Raw genomic sequence first — 18,402 nt, forward strand, 5'->3', positions numbered from 1 at the left:
TCCTCCCACAGGCTGTTGATGCGGAACTGGCCGGGCGGTGCGAGGCTGAGCGGAGTCGTGCGCGAGAGGACGCGGCCTCCGCTGACAGGTGAGGCGAGCAGGCCGCGCCGCCGCCCACTTGCCCGTCTGTGACATCGGCGGGCGGCGGCTGGGAGGCGGCGGCGCAGGCTTGCGGGAAGGATGGGCTGAGGCGCGGCTTGTCCTGTGCGGCAGGCGGGCGTTGCATGAAGCCGAGCCTGGCGAGGCCAGGCAAGGTGGGTTTCCCGCGAAGTCCCAGAGGCTGGTGGGTTCGTGCTCGGCGAAGGCGCGGCGGGCGGGCGGCCGGCGCGTCTGCGGACGAGGGGGACGAAGGAGGTGGGCGACGAGGCGCGGAGGCTGGTAGTGGGGGAGGGCGGGACGGAAAGGCGCTCGGGCGGGCGCGGGTCGGGGACTGACGCAAGCCGCGCTGTCCTGCGGGGCGGGGAGGGGTTGATCGGCGCTGGATGAGGCGCTGCCGGTGGGCAGCGGGAGGCCAGCTGTGCCGGGGAGGATTACGCCCGAGGCATCAGAGGGCTTGCGGCAGCCTGCTGGAAAGTGTCCGAGGGGCGTGTGCATAGGGGGGCTGCCTCTTGCGCGCGTCTGGTGCTCCCCAGCATCAGCACCGCCACCCACCCTGCGCAGGTGCATGCACGGCGGTGCCCTCCTCGCTCTGTCCATCTGCCCGTCCCTTAGGACGGCCTGGGGCTGCTGAGCGCAGCTGGGGACGGTCGCAGCGGCTTCCCCTCGGCTCGCCCTGTGTGACTAGCTAGGGAAGGCCAAGGTCACTGGCCGAAAGCAGGCGCTGAACCGCAGCTGCGGAGGCTTGCTGCCGAGGCTCCGCGGGGATCTCGCTCGGCGCCACGGCCCCTTCGTGCTGCGTGAGGGAAGGGATGTCTTATGTCATCCCAGAGGCCCCTCGGGCGGCTTGCATTTCTTACGGAAGTGGTTAGACGCTAGAGCATGTGTGTCACCTAAGCTTAGCAGAAGGTGTTGAATAATATCGTGATGGAAATTCAGGGAGGTCTTGTTTCTCCTCTTCAATATTATACAAACGCTTCTTCCATGATTTGCTCCTTTGGTTTGCTGCCATGATTTGCTCCTGTATGGTTTTATGTGTTTCTACTGTGATGGCCATTGGCTACAAACAATAAAACCAAGGGTAACCTCTCAAAGAAGGTGTTGGTGATCAATCTGACTTGCATTTTCTGGGTTCCAGTTTGTTCTGCAGGAAAGTTACAAAGTGCCTGTCAAAGAACATTAGAACCTGCTGTTTTCTTAGGGTTAAAAAGAGCTAGAAAGAGAAGGCAACATGCCAATAGTTCTTGGGTGCTCAGCTGATACTATAGAGAGCATCATCTGCACAGATGAATTTCATTTTTCCATGGGATATTGCTTGTATTAAGTCCTGTGTAAAAATGTTCTAATGTGCATTTTAATTAGTGTGTCTTGGAAGTATGCCCCATTGGTTTCAGTGGGGCTTAGTCCTAAGTAGGACTTTGCAACCTTTAGGATAGGATTGCAACCTTTATTGATGTTTTCGCTTTTTTCTGTTTTTCATTAGTAAGAGTGAATGTCAAGAAATAACATAAGAGCCCTTTTCAATGCCATATGTAGAAGGCCATATGTGAGTCTTCCAGAGAATGTTCTATGGTTGTTAAAATATCTCTGTAGATAACCTTGCCAGAGGACCAGAGAGGCAACAGTTAAAGAAGGACAAAATCTACACCTTGAATTATGTTTGGAATTATTTTGACAGCTAGCACAAAATTTAAGCTCGGCCCTAAACATGTCGCTCATGTTCTTATACATACAGTATTTTCTTGGTTCCTTCCTCCATGAAGTTTCCCATAGTTTTGGGGAAGAATACTATGGCCAATGGATGTTGTTAATGAACTGTATTTAACACTGTTAAAAATAGTTGATGAAGCACTCATATAGGGGGAGGGAAAACTGAGGCAATAAATAGCTTAGGAATGGCTTTTTGTAGCTGGTCTATACAATTGGTTGTGGTACAGATTCACACATGCTGGCTCACAGGGCGCTGCCTTTAAAATGTGACACATTTACTTGTAGTCAAATAACTGAACTCTGCATTTACGCAGCAATAAGCCATCCTATGTAAGCAAGCCTGTCCGCCTGCCTGGCTTTGTTGATACATTTTTATTTTCCCAATCTAATTTTAAATTGTTATGCTATATGTATACTGTATATTTTGTTGTTGTGTGTGCATGTATGAGAATTTGAGAAATAATTGTAGCAGTTAGAGAAACCACCAGAGAAACCCACCTTGCAAATCAGGCAGAAAATAGATTTTCACAATATCTGAACCCAGTTTTCTTTAGATCCTGGGGAAGAGGGCCAGGCTAGGGAAGGGAAATGATAACTATTTTAGCTTACATGCAGCTGCCTTGATTCCAGCTATGGTGTAAACTGTCTCAGACCTGTCCAAATTACTTTGTAGAATTGCTTTTCTTAGAAACCTTTGCTTGTCTTCCAAGTAGTTAAATTTAACCTATATGAATACCTTGTATAGCATTATTTTACATCTTCTACCTAAATTCATGGCACATCCTGTAGTGGCCAATCTGGTGACAACTAGGAAGTGGGGCTTCTTTGTAGTCTCAGTGTATCACACATATGGGCTTTTGTGCCAGTGTAGAGCCTAGACTAGAAAAAAGTTTATAAAGCTTTTATATTATGATGTTACTCTTGTACAGTATCCACATATGTTTTACATGACTGGCAGTATTTAACCCCCCCCCCCCCCCCAACTTCATTTTCTCTTGCACATGGTAGACTGCTAATACACACAACTTTTTCTTGTTTAGTGAGAGAATGTGTTCAAAGTCAGAAGAAATTAGAAAAATGACCTGTATCTACTGAGACATTCTTCCTAGTAGAGACAGTGAGAAAAAATATATAAAAACTGTGCTTTACTAACAGTGTGTAGTCTGGAATGTCTTCATTTCTTTTTTGTTTGCTGATTTAATCTTATGTCTTGACTTCCAATACTTTGAGGAGAAATGGTCAGAATGTGGTTTTATGTTTGTACATAATGTGGTTTTATGTTTGTACAGTGTTACTAAACTTAGCTGCTTTTATAAATTCAATATTTAGGAAAGCTCAGTATTTGCATAAAGGTAAATCAATAAATTGGCAAGTAACTGCAGAGATTACACTAAATAGACTATAGAAAATTTCAGAGTCAGAAATATTGTGAGTTGATATGGGAGACTAGTAGTATGAAAATTATTGTTTCATTACATTTGTATCCACCTTTTCCTTTTGTGAAGAGCCCATGGTGAGGCTTCTTCCTCCTTCTCTTCATTTTATCCTCACAAGATCCCTGTGAGATAGGTAAGACTGAGAGTCAGGGACTGGCCCAGCATCATTCTGATATTTGTGGCTGAGTGCACAGTATAACTAGCACTGTAATTACTATACCATACTGAATGATCAGAGTGTATATTTTTTAAAGTGAATTATACATTATTAATATTTTGAAAGTCTATATTTAAACATTGTTAAGGTTGCAATTCTATGCACACTTCTATACAACTTCACAAAAATTACTCATCCACAGACACTTTCACTTCTAGTTACATAAAATTCTCACAGTACTTCTAATCTGTGGGTAGTTGTAGTGGCAAGCAGTTTTGACCCATTAAAATGGAAATGCCAGCTAACCATTTCGTTGAGATTGAGTCTTATGCAATCAAGCTCTTTTTAATCTTTCTACAATGGGCTGTGTATGGGGCTACTGTTGAAGACTCTTCGGAATTTCAGCTGGTACGGAAAGCAGCACCACAGTCCCTTATAGAGATAACAGACAAACTGAAAGGCACATATTTGACCAGTAATACATAACTGCACTAACGATCATTATGTTTCTGAGCCTAATTTAAGGCACTACTCAATATTTGTAAATCTGTCTATGGCCTGAGCTCCCCTACTCCCTAAGCCATAGGGAAGCAACCTTCTTTAAGTTTCATTAAATCATTTGATGGATTCTCTAAGGAAATGAAGCCAAGCTTTTTAGCCATGGTGTCCTATTTGTAGAACACCCTCTTCAACTAACTTTACACATCTTAAAGGGGGAATATATGTCTTCATATTTTATCTATTTTGGTTAAAAAAAACCCCATGTAATAGCCAGTTTACACCTAATCACAATTACGGTTCTGAAACTTTTAAAAATGTAGCTAAATGTTGGTTTCATCAATTTTTGTTTATGAATGCATTTATACATTTTGCATATAGACCAAAATGAGCAAAATATAGAGCCTGGGTCTTTTGAAAGATGGGAGGGTGAGGACATAAATTCTGTAAATAAACAATTGCCTGCATTGGTTATTTATGGCCTGCATTAGTTATTTATTGCCTTTTCTACTTAGAAAGAGGGCTTAGTCTGACACGGACTGGCTGATTGAGGTTTACAAATGATGGTGCTATAGAATCCCCTTCATAATCAGGTGATCCCTTCCTTGTATGTTGTGGCATTTGCATGTACTATTAGACATGCATATAATAAAGCATTAGAATGTTTCTCCTGGATGCATACGCTGTACATAATTATATAATCATCCATTTTTACAGCACTATGAATCATTAAATTTCTGTTATATAAACGTTTATACTGACATCTCTGTTCTGTGAGAAAAATAGTGGCACTGCGTTGTGACAACCATCTTCTAAAGAAACTTCATTGCATATTTATCATAGTTTATGGGAACAAACTAAGGGGTAGCAAGGTAACTAAAGAGAAATATGTTGCATTTGGATTGCTTAACATTTTCCAAAACTCTTTAATGCTGCCAGTAAATATCATGTTAATAAAAGATACAGATGGTTTAAAGTTAATGAATGAAGAGAACCTGAATGTACTAGAAATGCAAGACATTTTAATCTAGACAGTGAAGCTAAAGCATTGAATTTACTAAGTGAGTATCTGGCATTTGATAAAATAATAAAATTGGATAAGTAAAAGTCCAGGGAGTGTGCAAGTGACATGAAAGCAAATTAGAGACATGTTTGATGTTCTTGTTGCACTATCTCACTGCACTGAAAAAAAAATCACAGTGATTAAATGGCTCCACTTCATACATTAGTTTTTCAGTATATTCCCAAGATTTTTTCAAGTGTACTTATCACGTAGCCCTATTTATTTTTTTTTCTCCAAACTGTCTCACTAACTTCATTGAGGCTTTCTCCTTGTAAGTCTCTATAGGATTGGATTGCAAAAACGAATGGAGCAAAGAGTTTGCAGGTGCATGTATTGCATCCATGTTGATTGTAGAGTTGGTGGTGGATCTGAGTTTGCTTAACTGCATAACTTGTGAAATTGCTCGTACTGAAATCTGGATACATTCACTCTTAGTCTGTTAGAAATCCAAAATAGGGATGTCCTTGCATAGTTCCAAAGTATGTAGTTTGCAGAGTTTAATTTGGGCAAGCCAAGGATTAGTTTTCAGTTCCATAGCTCAGCATTTCAACACATAAAACAATAAATTGTGCAAAGTGTCACTTGCTTTTAGCATCACAGTAAACTTCCATGCATTTGAGATGTAAAGAGCTTCCAGATCAGACATACAACTTCAATGCAAATTTAAGCTCCAGCACTTTTATTTTAGAGACTGAATACTGGTTAGAGCAGAAGTGTGCAGGCTTTAGGCTCACCAATGGTTAATTTATGATGCAGGAATAAAAAATAATCCATGCATATCATCATAATTACTCAGCAAAATCTACTGTATTGGTAGGTTTGTGTGATGTTGATAAATCCATTTTGTTCAACCCCAGTGGGCTTTCTCAACATTTCTAATCTGGCAATTGAAAATGAACTGTATGAGGTATGGGGTGGTGGTTTACAAAGAACTGTGTAAAATAATTGTACACATTAAAAACCAATATCTCCACATATGTAGTACCACTTAAGCAAATATTGCTTTGCAAATTGGGTCCTTTTTGCAGATTGGTTTAAATTTGTGTAAAAGGTTTTATGCTGTTTTAATAATTTAATGCATACTGAAGTCAGTTATGTAACACTCTGTAGAGCATATTCCCTTGGTTAATACCCATGTCAGTTTCATCACTTCACTAATTTTGCTGTTAGTTTACCTCATTACCCACATCACAAAGAACTTGTCATTCTTGTTGTTTTCTGTTAGGGTTCTGTGATTGACAAACATCAAATAGATACATAGTTAGTATTTCAGTATTATTTTTCATGTCCCATAGTTTCTGCAAATGGGCTTGTGATTTTTTTTAGTCTATCCCCACTGCCAGTTTCCCCCACTAATATTATGCATACTTTTTTTGGTATTGTATTTATTGGAACAAATACTTTTCATTGCGTTCAGTTGTTTATGGTTATAGAGCTAGGTTTTTGTTGTTGTTTGTTTTTGCAGCAAGGTAGGTTCTAATGGCTTGGATAGCCAGCCTGAGTCAGGTTGGCCCTGTAAAAGACTTGAATTTGCACAACCTTGAGATGTGCTCAAATTTTGGACTCTGTAGTTGTTTTTTTTTTAAATAAGCTTGGGCAAATATTGGACTGGTGTATTTAGTTTTAAGTCACACCAGATTAAGTGTGTCCAGCATGGGGGATACAGAATGGGAATTTATTGGATTGTCACCCACTATAACCTATTCCTCTCACATCCCTATATATTGTACCCCAGTAGATTACTCATTATTCTGTCTGTGATAATGCTTAGTACTGAGTGCTTCATTTCAAACTCCTGCCAGGTAGCTTAAGAATTTCATGGAATGCATTGGATATATATGTGATTGCTGCATGCCAGGGTTGAATAAGGAAATGTGTAAACTTTAAGGTGATCTGTAAGGGTAGTTCTGAATTGTAGTGTGTTCTTATGTACAAAACAGTAATATACCAGTAGAGGCAAGAAAGAATAGGAGGTAGAGTTGAACGTTCTTTCATATAGAGCTATGTGTGTATGTATACTGACAGAGAAGAAAACATAGTTTCACTTGTAGGGGTCCAGAATATGTTTTACCATAATGTTACCATTCTTCTTCTGCCTGACCCTGACTGTATATTGATGTAACAATGTTTTATTTGCCACAGGGTATTTGGACAGGGTAAAAATACCATAAACAAACAAACAAACTAGTATTACATGTTTAAAATATACTGAATGTAACGAAGCTGCTAAATGTAGTTTCAAATAAGAACTCTAATGTTCTTTTTGCTGTAAGTTGTTGAAGAAAACATATTTCTTGGGTATTCTTTGCACTTGGATAAAATTTAAAGTAAACAGTAGGGAAAACAGAAATGAATGTTTTATATGGTTCTCTCTAATCAGTTAACCCTAATCAATTTATTATGCTTTCAGGATTGTTACTCATAAACACTCCATTAATCCTAGTTCTTACTCTCTGACTCCTTTTATTGCATTAGGTCTAGAATAACTATAAAAATTTACTTTTCAGCTCTCTATGCAGGATAAATTATTCTTGTTGCTTTAACCTTCCAGTCATCTTATTTGGATGAAAAAACATAACAGAGGAATGCGAGACTGTTTTCTTTTGGAATTTGCATTACCTTGGCAGAAACATGTTGGGATCCAACACTGCAGCAGTCTGTGGTGTCAGAGGCAAAAGTAAACAGACTTATAGAGTTGATTCTTTCTTCAGTATACAGTAAGGAAAAATATATTTACATCCAGATATTCTATGTCCTTAATTTTATGTGGCTTTTTTCCAATCAGCAGTGCAGATAAAAGTAGAATGAAGTAAATAGTGCCTAGGGAGAGGGGAAATATCCTAGGCTTAGGGAGAGTCTGGACTTGCAGATTGAGAGTCCCAGAAATTTGCATTTGTCCTCTAGCTGAATTACCGCCCTACTCTTTTCCCTGATATCTGTTTTTTATTTATTGGCTAGGTGGCAAGATAATACTGCTTTGACAGTGAGTAGTTTTGTTGGCAGGTGCTTAAGCTATCTGTTCTAGGTCAGTTCTAATCCTTTACAATATCAGGAGCTACTGCCAGATAAGACTCATCTCAGCTGCCAGTTTTGCTGTGTGTGTTTATGTACACTGGCTTATGTGGCTGCCCAGGAGGCAGAATTACTGGTTTCACTGGTCATTCTGTAATCTAGCAAATACTTCAGAAGTGTGGAAGAAAAGAAAGGCTGATGATCCTGTTACATATAGTACAGGTATAGGTAACATTATACTCTCCTGGCACTTTTTTTGGCATCTGCCAAGGTGCTTTACCTTTCCCACTAAAAACAAACTAAAATTAATGCATTTTCCTACTGGCAACTAAAATTGCTGCAAAATAGGTTTTTGTTGGTGCTCAGAATTTTGGGTTCAAAGAAATGGTAGGGCTCAGAGCCTATTGCTGACTTGTAATCTGTCTTTTGGTCAGGTTACTTGTCTTTTTCAATACATCCCATTTTGGGTGGTGGGGCTGAGAACAGTTTCTCAAATTGCTAAATGTGCTCATGGATTCCAGAACTTTGCCTATACCTGAATGTTCTGCGTAAGTCAATATCAGCTTTCCATGCATTTGTACACTTGCCATGATGCTTAGAGTTTCAAACCTAAATGATGGAAACTATTGGAACACACTGGGGTGGGGAATTTGCACTTGTATACTATACACATTCTAGAGCAGAGATGGACATACTTCAACAGAAACTTTCCCATTTCATAAATTTATTCAAAAAATGAATGTGTGTCAACAGAGAATACAACATTAGCTGACAACAGAGAATACAACATTGGCAATTTCAAAATTGTAATTAATGATTTTCAGGTGTTTATCAAATATGTGAAAGAATACATATAAGTAACTGAAATACTTATATGCCTCAGTATGCAATGGAACTAAGATTTGGTGATGTCTACAAGTCCTTAAACTTGGAAGCTTATGGTCATCTAGTGCAGATTGGGAGGAGCAGCAGAGATAACCTCTGCCTTCCCATCTACTCACTCTGCATTTTAAGTTAGCAGACGTTTTGCCCATCTAGCTGGAGGGAGGCAAAGAGGCTAGAGAGGCATCAGTATAGATGAAATTGCAGTCTCCTTTGTACCCTGTCCAGTAAAACAGCTTTCTGTCAGGTGTACTGTGGGTGATTCTACAAATAACCCACAATGCGTAACTTATTTGTTCTCCCCTGCAGAGGAAGGCAGGACACGCTCCAATGGAGCAAAGCTCAGGGAGCCAAGGTTTCATTTGGATGCCAGGAAGCACTTCCTGACAGTCAGGACCCCGAGGGTGTGGAATGGGCTTCCATGAGAGGTCGTTGAGGCCCCATCAGTGCAGGTGTTCAAGGATAGGCTGGATGTCCACATGGTGGGCATGTCGTGAGCGGAGCTGGCTGGTGCCGGAGATCAGACTAGATGGCCCGGGAGGCCCCTTCTGACTTGCTCTGTTTCTATGTTTCTATAGGATCATGTTGTGCAAAATAAGCCAGTGTGTTGATGGCTAAGTTATAAGTAAATCTTCCATATTTGCAAATATTCAGCCTTGGAGTGGGAAGCAGTGCAGGACACTGCTAGGATACTTTGCATTCCAGCAGATTCTGTTTTCTCCTCTCTCCAATCTGAAAAGTCCATCTCCAAAGACATTTTTGCAACCTTGGAGCTGCAACCGGCACAGTTCTTTCTGTGCCAGCTGTGAGGATGGTTGGAGGGCACTATGAGTTTAGAGTGTCATCTTTGACCTTGGAGAAAATTTTTGGTTTAAGTGCTGGGGTTCTGAAAAGTATCACTCTTTACTTTTCATTTTTAGAGACATAAATTAGCAGTTTGTCCAGGAACCTTTCTCAGCCCATCCAGAAATGCTAAGACAATTGTTCTCTTAAAATCTGTCAATAGTACCTGAAAAGAGTTGCATATTCACCTCTTGTAGATGAATGTGTATGCATATGAGAGCACATTCTGCTTGGGCATTTATTGGAAGATGAAATAAGATGGAGGTATAATAGTTAAGTATAATTTTGAACATGAAATTATACTTATGATTAAAGTTTGAATAGTATAGACATTAACTTCTGCCAATATGAACTCTGCTATTTGGTCAACTAATAATTTCAGTGGTTCTCTGTTTTTGTTTTTTTGTTTTAACAAGCAGATGCAATCAACTCAAAGTGTGCCTGATTGTGCTCACCTTTTACTACTCTACAGAATGGTTGTGTTCTGTGCATTTTTATCCTATTGAAAAATTGGCAGGCTAGTCCAATCAGTATATGAAATTTAGCTTTCCTCCCTTTTCCCTGTTGGTTTAATTGCTTCCTTAGGGTTAATAAGTCATAATGTTGCAGTGGTTTTAACTGGCACAGTCCCTCTTTTATGAAACTTTTAGAAGAGCATCTTAGGGGTCTAGTAAAAGGATAGTCATATGGCCACTTGGTTCACAGACTGCAACTTCCATTCATCCAGTTTTCTTTTGCTGTTCACTTCCTTCTGTCCCAGTGTAGAAGTGCTCTTGATTCTAGTCCCCTGTAAAATTTACATCACTGTCTTATTCTCCTGAAGCACACATACTTTCTTTAGGTCGCAGTTTTTCACTGTCTTCTCTGTTCCTCTTCTTTAGCCAACCTGATTGCTGGTCAGATTCTCTTATGCTTGTTTCTGAAAAAAATTGAAGAGCTATAAACCAATTAGCATATTTTTTTAGCATATCTGCTTTAGTGAACAACCCTGAAAAGGTATGCTACATCAACTTTTCATTTATTTTAAGTATATAAAAACTTTTAATCAATAGCCCAAAGTTTTTAAATTGAAATACTTGAATTCGACAAAAAATATTCAATTAAGGATGCTAAAGGCATATTCCTATGCACATTTAGACAGAAAAAAGCACTATAATCCTCAGTGTTCCCCAGCTTGTATGGCTGGCTAAGAAAGATTTTGTAGGATGTTTTCTGTCTAAATGTGCACAGGATTGTGTCCTTATTGTATGTTATAAGGCAGGTGTCTGGCAACCAGGAAACATAAAAAGATGAAGGCTGCAGGGTAGTCAGCTGATCAAATGAAGACAGATGAGGGAAAGAAAGATCAGATAAGTGCAACAGAGGAGAGTACAATGATTCCAGGAAGGCAATTTGATCAATGGACTGGTGATCATGGAAGGACAGGAGACAGAACATGACCACTGGGTGGTAATCTGGTGCAGAAATGCAGCTAACAGGATCTAAAGAGGCTACTTCAAACTGCAAATGGCCAATTTGATGAAGAATGGTTGAATAGTAAGTATAACAGTTTGGGGGAGACCTATAAGTCTCCCTAAAAGACTTCATAGTTAAGAAAACTCAGGTATAGTCCATCAATGGGTCGAACTTGTGATTTTATATCAGATAATGTGGCATTAGAATATCTCTGTCTGAAACCTGATAAAGCTGGCATTGAAAACAAGAAAGAAAATGCAGCAGCCACTTTTGCTTTACTAGCCTCCAAGTAGCTTTTTGAAGGAAAAAAAGCAAGGTCACAGTGATAGCTCTGTTCTGCAAAGTTGTTGATAGCAAGCAGCCAAGAGGAGCACTGAGGCATGCTCAGGCACGAATCAGAAGGAAAAGCTCTTGCTGACTAGTATGTATTGTGTACTTGCACTGAAACAGGATGCCTATTGGCTGGGGGTACTACCATAACAATAGTACAAAGAGTGGTTGGGAAAGGTTGTAGATGGTGTAAGTTCATAGATGGTTTATTATTAAATTTTTAAAGCTTTTATATACTGTTCATTCAGCGAAAAACCTCTGAATGGTGTACAACAGGAATAAAAACAGTATAAAAATACAGCATTATATAAATAATGTTGATGTTGATGCCCATCACATTTCAAACCATCATAAATAACAACAAATAAATTAGAATAATGCCCATTGCCAGAATAACAATTTATCCACAGTAATACCAATTATAGTATAAATAAAAACCAGTATAAAATCAAATAGTCATATTTAACAATTAAAATACAAAGATTTTTACTTGGTGCTCAAGCTTGCAATTGCTTTACTTTCAGAAGTTAGGCCTTAGATATTTTCTGAATTTCAGGCTTTGTCTCATTTCTGCGAATGGAACTTGGAATGTTCAAACTAGAAGGTGTCTTAGAAGTAACTTTGATTTGAACTTTAAATCCCAAATTCAATTAACTCCTTAAGAGTGCAATCAGCGGTCTCCAAACTTTGGGAGGCTGTAGATGATTTGGTATTTAACTTCATCTGTCCTTGGAGCTGGGCTTCTGAATGCAGACGCTCCAACCTACCTTGCTCACTGTTGGCACAGAAAGAACCATGCTGGCTGCATCTCTGAGCTTGGGGATTATCCCTAGAGGGCTAAAGCAGCATGCTGGTGAGGAGGGGAGGAGGCTGGGGCTGATGGTGAACGCTATTATCCAGAAGGCATCCCCTCTGTGTCACTTCATCTAGATGGCGAAATAGGGTTGTCTAATTGATACAACTGTTCTGACACTCAAACTACCAGAATTACCTCTTAAATCTCAGAAATTTTCCAATTTAGGTCACTTAATTTTTACTCTCTGGCTATAGCTTTTATAGTTAATTACATAGGTGCCATAGATGCATATGCCTTAATTGTAGTTTTTATATTTATCACTGGATGCTGTACCATTTTTTATCTTACTTTATTTGTACTTGTTGTATACTGTCCCGAGACTTCAGTAATGGGACAGTATGTAAAAGCTTTAAACAAACAAACACAAAAAATGTCTGCATAGACACATGCCGTTGAAATGTTCCTATGTCTAAAGGAACTTAATCATACTTCAACTTAATGTTTTGCTATCCAGTAATACATAGGAAGTAGCAACAGAGTATTTAGTAATTTTAGCTTGTTTTAGTTTAGCCTTGAAATACAGGTAGAGTGGAGGAATGTGTTGAGGAAAAGTCATATTATCAAACAATGCTAGGAACTCAATTTGCTCTCTGTAGTGCCAACTTTGTCAACTGTTTTATTTTTAGTTACTTTAAACATCATGTTACATTCTCTAAGCGCTGACAGTGTAATCACAAAGGATCTATCAAATTGTTCCAGAGTAACAGCCATTATAATTTTCTGAATGTTTTGCAGTTTTCTTGACATGTTTAGCGTGTTTCAGTTTATTTATTTATTTATTTGAGTCTGTGGTGATGCTCACCTGTGTGGATTTTGCTTAGTTACTAACAACCGTGTCTTGAACCTGATGAAATTCTAAAGTCAAGCAGGATCAAACTAACTGACTGGATTTAGTGTGATATTGAAGGGCAGAGGGGAACTTTGGAGGTAGGATGGTGGGAATGAGGACCGTGGTCAATATTTTTCGAACCCCTTGTGTTAGCATTATGATGAAAGCTGGGATTGCAAAAACAGTTGTGTTCATTCTTCATTTATCCGTCTGTACAAAATAAGTGCTGAGTATGTCCTGCATGTCTCTGCAGGGGCTTGCTTTTGCTTTCTTTTGCAGAACTCCTACGAGATCAGGCAGGTTATAAATATTTCAACATAAATAAAATATAATGAACATGGACATGGACATGTCTTCTTTGCCCTTCCTCTGTGTTACCTTACATAGCAGCTGTTCAGTGTAACTCTGAAAAACCTCTCTGCTGAGTTAGGGTCAGAAAGGCTGACCAAACAGAAGCTGCCTGGAAGAATTGCACTATAGTGGTGTGAGATTAGATTGCTATTTAGCACTCTCCCACTACCTCAGCCCTCTAGTAGAGCCTTCCTTGAGCCAAATCCTGTTCGTGTCCTTTAGAAATGTCACCATGGGTTTTTAAAAAACGAGGTTCGTGAGAAGAATTAAGGAGTTGTGTTTGGGTCTTATGAATATTCTATACTACATATGCATATATTAGGAGCATATGCTCTCAGACTTGAAAATTAGTACACTTATTTATTTATTTCATTTCATTTCTATACTGCCCCACAGCTGAAGCTCTCTGGGTGGTTTAGACCAATGGTTTTCTATCTCCACTCCACCGACTGGCACCAGTGTGCGGGAGATTTCCTGCCAGCTTGTGTGGGCTGCTGTGGGCTGCTGCTGGCTGTGCTCCACCATCTCTTCCTTGGTTGGCATCACGCTCACAGAGGGTGTGCTGGTGCTGCCGGGAGGGCCAGGGAGGGAGGGATGGCTCAGTGGGAGCTGGCTGGGAGCCATACTACGCTGATCTTAGTCTTTTATTCTTTCATTGGCATTTTTTGTTGCTCGGTTTCTCGTTGTTTGGAAGACCTCTTCTCTTCTCTTCTCTTCTCTTCTCTTCTCTTCTCTTCTCTTCTCTTCTCTTGGTATTGTGTTTGGAAACTAATATACAAAATGTTGTATTATGTGTATGGTGCTTTTTGTTTCTGCCTCAGCAGTCCTCAAGGTGGTTTTCCTGTTTTCACCGGTCCCCAGCTGTGGAAAGTTTGAAAACCACTGGTTTAGACAATCCATACAATTTTTACAAATGATGAAAATGCAGTTAAAATATCAGAAAAATCAGAAAAAAGGTTTACATAGATGAGACAGCTTAAACAGCTGTTAATTTGCTAATTTAGTAAACTAATTCAAGGGAACAGTAAACTTCCTTGGATCCTTACTGTTGTGATGTGAGATGATAACTGACCCTGTTCCTAGAGAACAATTTTAGAGAATTTATGCAAAACGCCTGAGAAATTAGCCTGCATGCATGTGGTCAGGAAGTTGCACATTATAGGTAAAGGACCTGCATAGTTGACTCCAGTTCAAAGTCAGAGATAGAACACATATCATTTCTGCCATCCCCGGGGAAAGCCCTTGACATTGGGAACTTGTAACGTGTATGCAAATAACATGCTGATGTAGAGGCCTGCAGGTGCCATGAAAGTGGTGTTTAATTTCTGGCTCAGTGAGGCTGTTGTGCCCAGGTGAATCTTGTTTGTCATGTGGGTGGTTCTGAGAGATGCATGTGTGTGCATGTACATGGGGGAGAGGGAGGCTGCAATTGCACTATAAATAGTTCAGAAGGGCTGTGAACTAGGGACAAGAAACTGAGTTGCTATGGAGACTGATCTGAATCAGATTACCTGAGGCTTCTGTTCAGCTGCTTCATGCATGGAGGCTGCATGGCCAGTCCACTTGCTGCCAAAAATGATGTAGTTATGTTAGAAGAAAGCAGAAACCATGCACTATGTATGAAAATCATTTACTAAAGCAACGATAATCACAATCTGTGTATCCATGCACATGAATGGCAGCCTCCATCTGTGTGGGACATATACAGTTTGTTGTGTCACATGCTACCTTGCTTCTAGAATCTGCATATATGTGTGGGTCACTGTTGAGGTATAAAAGTACAATACAATAAATACAATAAATCATCTCCCTTTCCATAGGACATTTGTTATTTATTTAAAACTTTTATATGCCATCCCTTATGCATGGCATCTCATGATCTAGTGTGAACCAAATGTCGTATTTTTTTGGTGAGTTGGCATTATGCTTCTTTTGCAAAGGCATAGCAAGATACTTTTAAAGTTGCAGAAATGATGTGGCATGTGTGCTCTTGTTCAGCTGCCTTAACTAGGAGGTTCTCTTAGAATATTCCTGTAGACTTCAGATGTTTTTGTTTAATGCTGTTTCTTCCCCACTCTGAATTGGAACAGTATTAGTAGCTGCAGTCTGTGCCTCTTATTCAGTGTACACTAGTTAAATGTATCATTTAATTAATCAATTAGAACTGATTTCTTGCTTTATTTCAAAAGGAATTTTGTAGTTAAAATGAAGTTTAATGGTTGATGTCATTTTATTGCAACTTTGGACCTTTGGGAACATTTCTGTTGCTTGAAAGATATGCAGGATCCATGTCAGATATTCTTCCTATAATTCATACTGTAGTCATTCTATTGCAAATGTATTCTATTTTGCTAGTGTGATGTATATTGATTTGCTGTTAGTGGTAATCTGTACATACCAGTAGTAGCTGTCCTTCCAGAATTTATAGCATCTCTGAACAAGCTAAACATTAGAAATTATAGCCTAGTTCATATAAAGTGGATGATACATAAAAGTGATCTAGAGGTCTAGCACCTTAGGCTGTATTATGCTGTAGTGTAACAGTCACTATTTACAAGGAAGATTTACTCTTTTCTGGAACCTGCCATTTTTAGATCAGTATCCTTAGCTTTTGGGACAAAAAGCAATGCTTAAATAGAAGTAGTAGTAATTTTAATATGTGCATGCATTAACCAGTGTTGTGATTCTTGAGATTTCAGCTCCTCTCCTGTCTCTAGAAGCTAATGATAATTAAAGTACCATCTAGAAAGTACTATTTCACACAATATTGCTGGGAGGGTTCATTTTGATCTATTATTATTTTATTCAGGGAGATCCATATTTTTCTAATGCTTCACCAAAAACAACATCCCTTTCCCTTTTTAAGTCTTATGGCTAGATTCATGCAGATTCTTCTTCATTGCTTGTCTAAAGGAAAGAATGTTTTTCTCAATTTTCCCACATTGTCTATTAAGATAGCAAACTTTTTCTGAATATGTGAGTTGCAGTCTTATTGTAAGTGTAACCAGATCCACTTTGGGGTGTTTTTTATGCCCTTTAGTTTCTCATTTGCTTGTTGTGCATATTGCCCTCTTCTAAGGATGAAAACTGTTCTGTACAGAAGATGAGGTTGCATATAATGCTACTAGGCAGCTGACATATGCAACTGCACATGGAGACCAAATCACACGGTTGTGAATTATGATTCTTACATGATGATAATGTTTTTGATTTACTTCAGGCAGAGAGCTGACCAGTTGTTGTGCTAACATATAAGAACAGTCACGGACCCTCCTCTTTTAGTGGTTTTGGATTTCCACCATTTCATGGTGTCCTACGATTCTATGAAGACCTATTGAAAAATGTTTTTTGTGGTGACCTTAGTATGGGGCTCAGAAAATAAAGCAAGTAAAGAGAGATGTGATAGAAGTATAAAAAAATACTTGCAGCATGAAGAAAGTAGATAGGGAGAAGAACATATCTTTCATAATACTAGAACTAGGGATCATCCTATGAATAACAGAATAGTTTGCTTTTGGGATAAATTTAAGCCCCTGATGATGAGAACATTTTAGCTGATGATGTCAAACAAATCTTTTCTCTTCTGGGGTAAGAGTGCAGGGCCTGGGGAAGAAGCTGCTGAGTAATTTAGTCTTGCTTACATCAAAGGCTTTCTCTAATTGCTTGTGAGACATACTGCCCATGCGTTCTTTTGAATAGGCATCCAGAAGCTTGTTATATTGGGTGCTATTTGAAAATGCTGCTGTGAGTCATTCCTGCTTTCTCATGAGTAGACCTGCAGAAGCTTGTTGTCCTTGCTTCTGAATAGGTTTTACATCAGTACGAATCATATTTTGGCTTCAATTACTTTGCCCTTAGTTATGCAACCCCCTAGAGCTTTCCCAGACTGGAACTAGGTCCTGAACTGGAAAAGGTTTCCTATTCCAGTCTAGATGGTAGAAATATGAACACTTCACTTGGAGGAAACTGTTTTGTGGTAAATCTGCTGCTTACAGCCAAAGTAAATGTGAATTTGAATTAGCTATCTCTTGATTGTAGGTTGATGTCACTATTTCCATAAACGTTATCTTCTTTAAAGCAGACATCTGAGGCCATCTGAACCAATGAAGGAGGAATTCACTGAGATGACATAGGAGGCATGACCATGGTGCAGAGGAAGAAGAGCTGTCCTCGCTTACTTGATTACCTTGTGATTATTGGTGCCAGGTACAGTAGCATCAGTCTAGAAGTGACTTGCATTATATGAATATATATATATATATATATATATATATATATATATATATATATATATGGGATCTGGGACAGTTGTGTGCTAGTGGGGTGGAAGGAGAGCAGTCACAGTCTAGTAAACCACTGAGCAGCAAGCAAGAGGGAGAAGATCCTACTTTATCATATTTGTCAGAGGTATCCAAGGCAGTGGGCAATCATGCAGCATCCTGCAAACATACTGTTAGTGAATAACCAAGAGCAGGTGGTGCAGGTGGCTCCTGCCTCAGTTACTTTTACCAGCTGCCTCTCACTAAGAATGTGTTTCCTTCCCTCTTGGTCTCTGTGTTGTGCCGATGGATAGTTTGTGGTTCCTTCCCTATTTCATAGACTGCTGCTAGCTTTAGATGTTGCTTGAAATCAATAATGGCATGCGTGTTCTTTACTTAGGTACATTTATTTGATTCTTATCAGAGCTTTAGTAATTATTGACATTGTTTGCTGTGATCTAATAGCTACTAACAATGTAAGATTGTATTAAGCCAATGGAGTATGAACATATGAAACATCTGTTGCATATTGTGGTTAATTGTTCAGTTAATACTTGCAGTTTATCAAACATAGCAATTTAAATAGTTCCTCAATAAATTGTAGTGTATTTAAAAGCATGAACTG

General features: G+C 39.3%; 1 protein-coding gene across 50 annotated transcripts in view; it reads left to right on the forward strand.

Moving 5' to 3' along the window:
* Positions 1–18,402, forward strand: part of MADD (MAP kinase activating death domain) — a 91,640-nt gene continuing 73,238 nt past the window's right edge. For 32 of the 50 annotated variants that reach the window (XM_044437048.1, XM_044437062.1, XM_044437051.1 and 29 more), the window contains exons 1-2: positions 130–254; positions 17,600–17,724. In XM_044437048.1, coding sequence (XP_044292983.1) covers positions 17,657–17,724 — 68 coding nt within the window. In that variant the 5' untranslated portion in view covers positions 130–254; positions 17,600–17,656. Of the gene's footprint in view, positions 89–128; positions 255–17,596; positions 17,725–18,402 lie in introns of those variants that run through there. The other 18 variants (XM_044437035.1, XM_044437046.1, XM_044437038.1 and 15 more) reach the window with 3 other exon arrangements.

The sequence above is a fragment of the Varanus komodoensis genome, unplaced genomic scaffold (assembly GCF_004798865.1).
Source record: "Varanus komodoensis strain SLA01 unplaced genomic scaffold, ASM479886v1 scaffold3, whole genome shotgun sequence".
Taxonomy (NCBI): domain Eukaryota; kingdom Metazoa; phylum Chordata; class Lepidosauria; order Squamata; family Varanidae; genus Varanus; species Varanus komodoensis.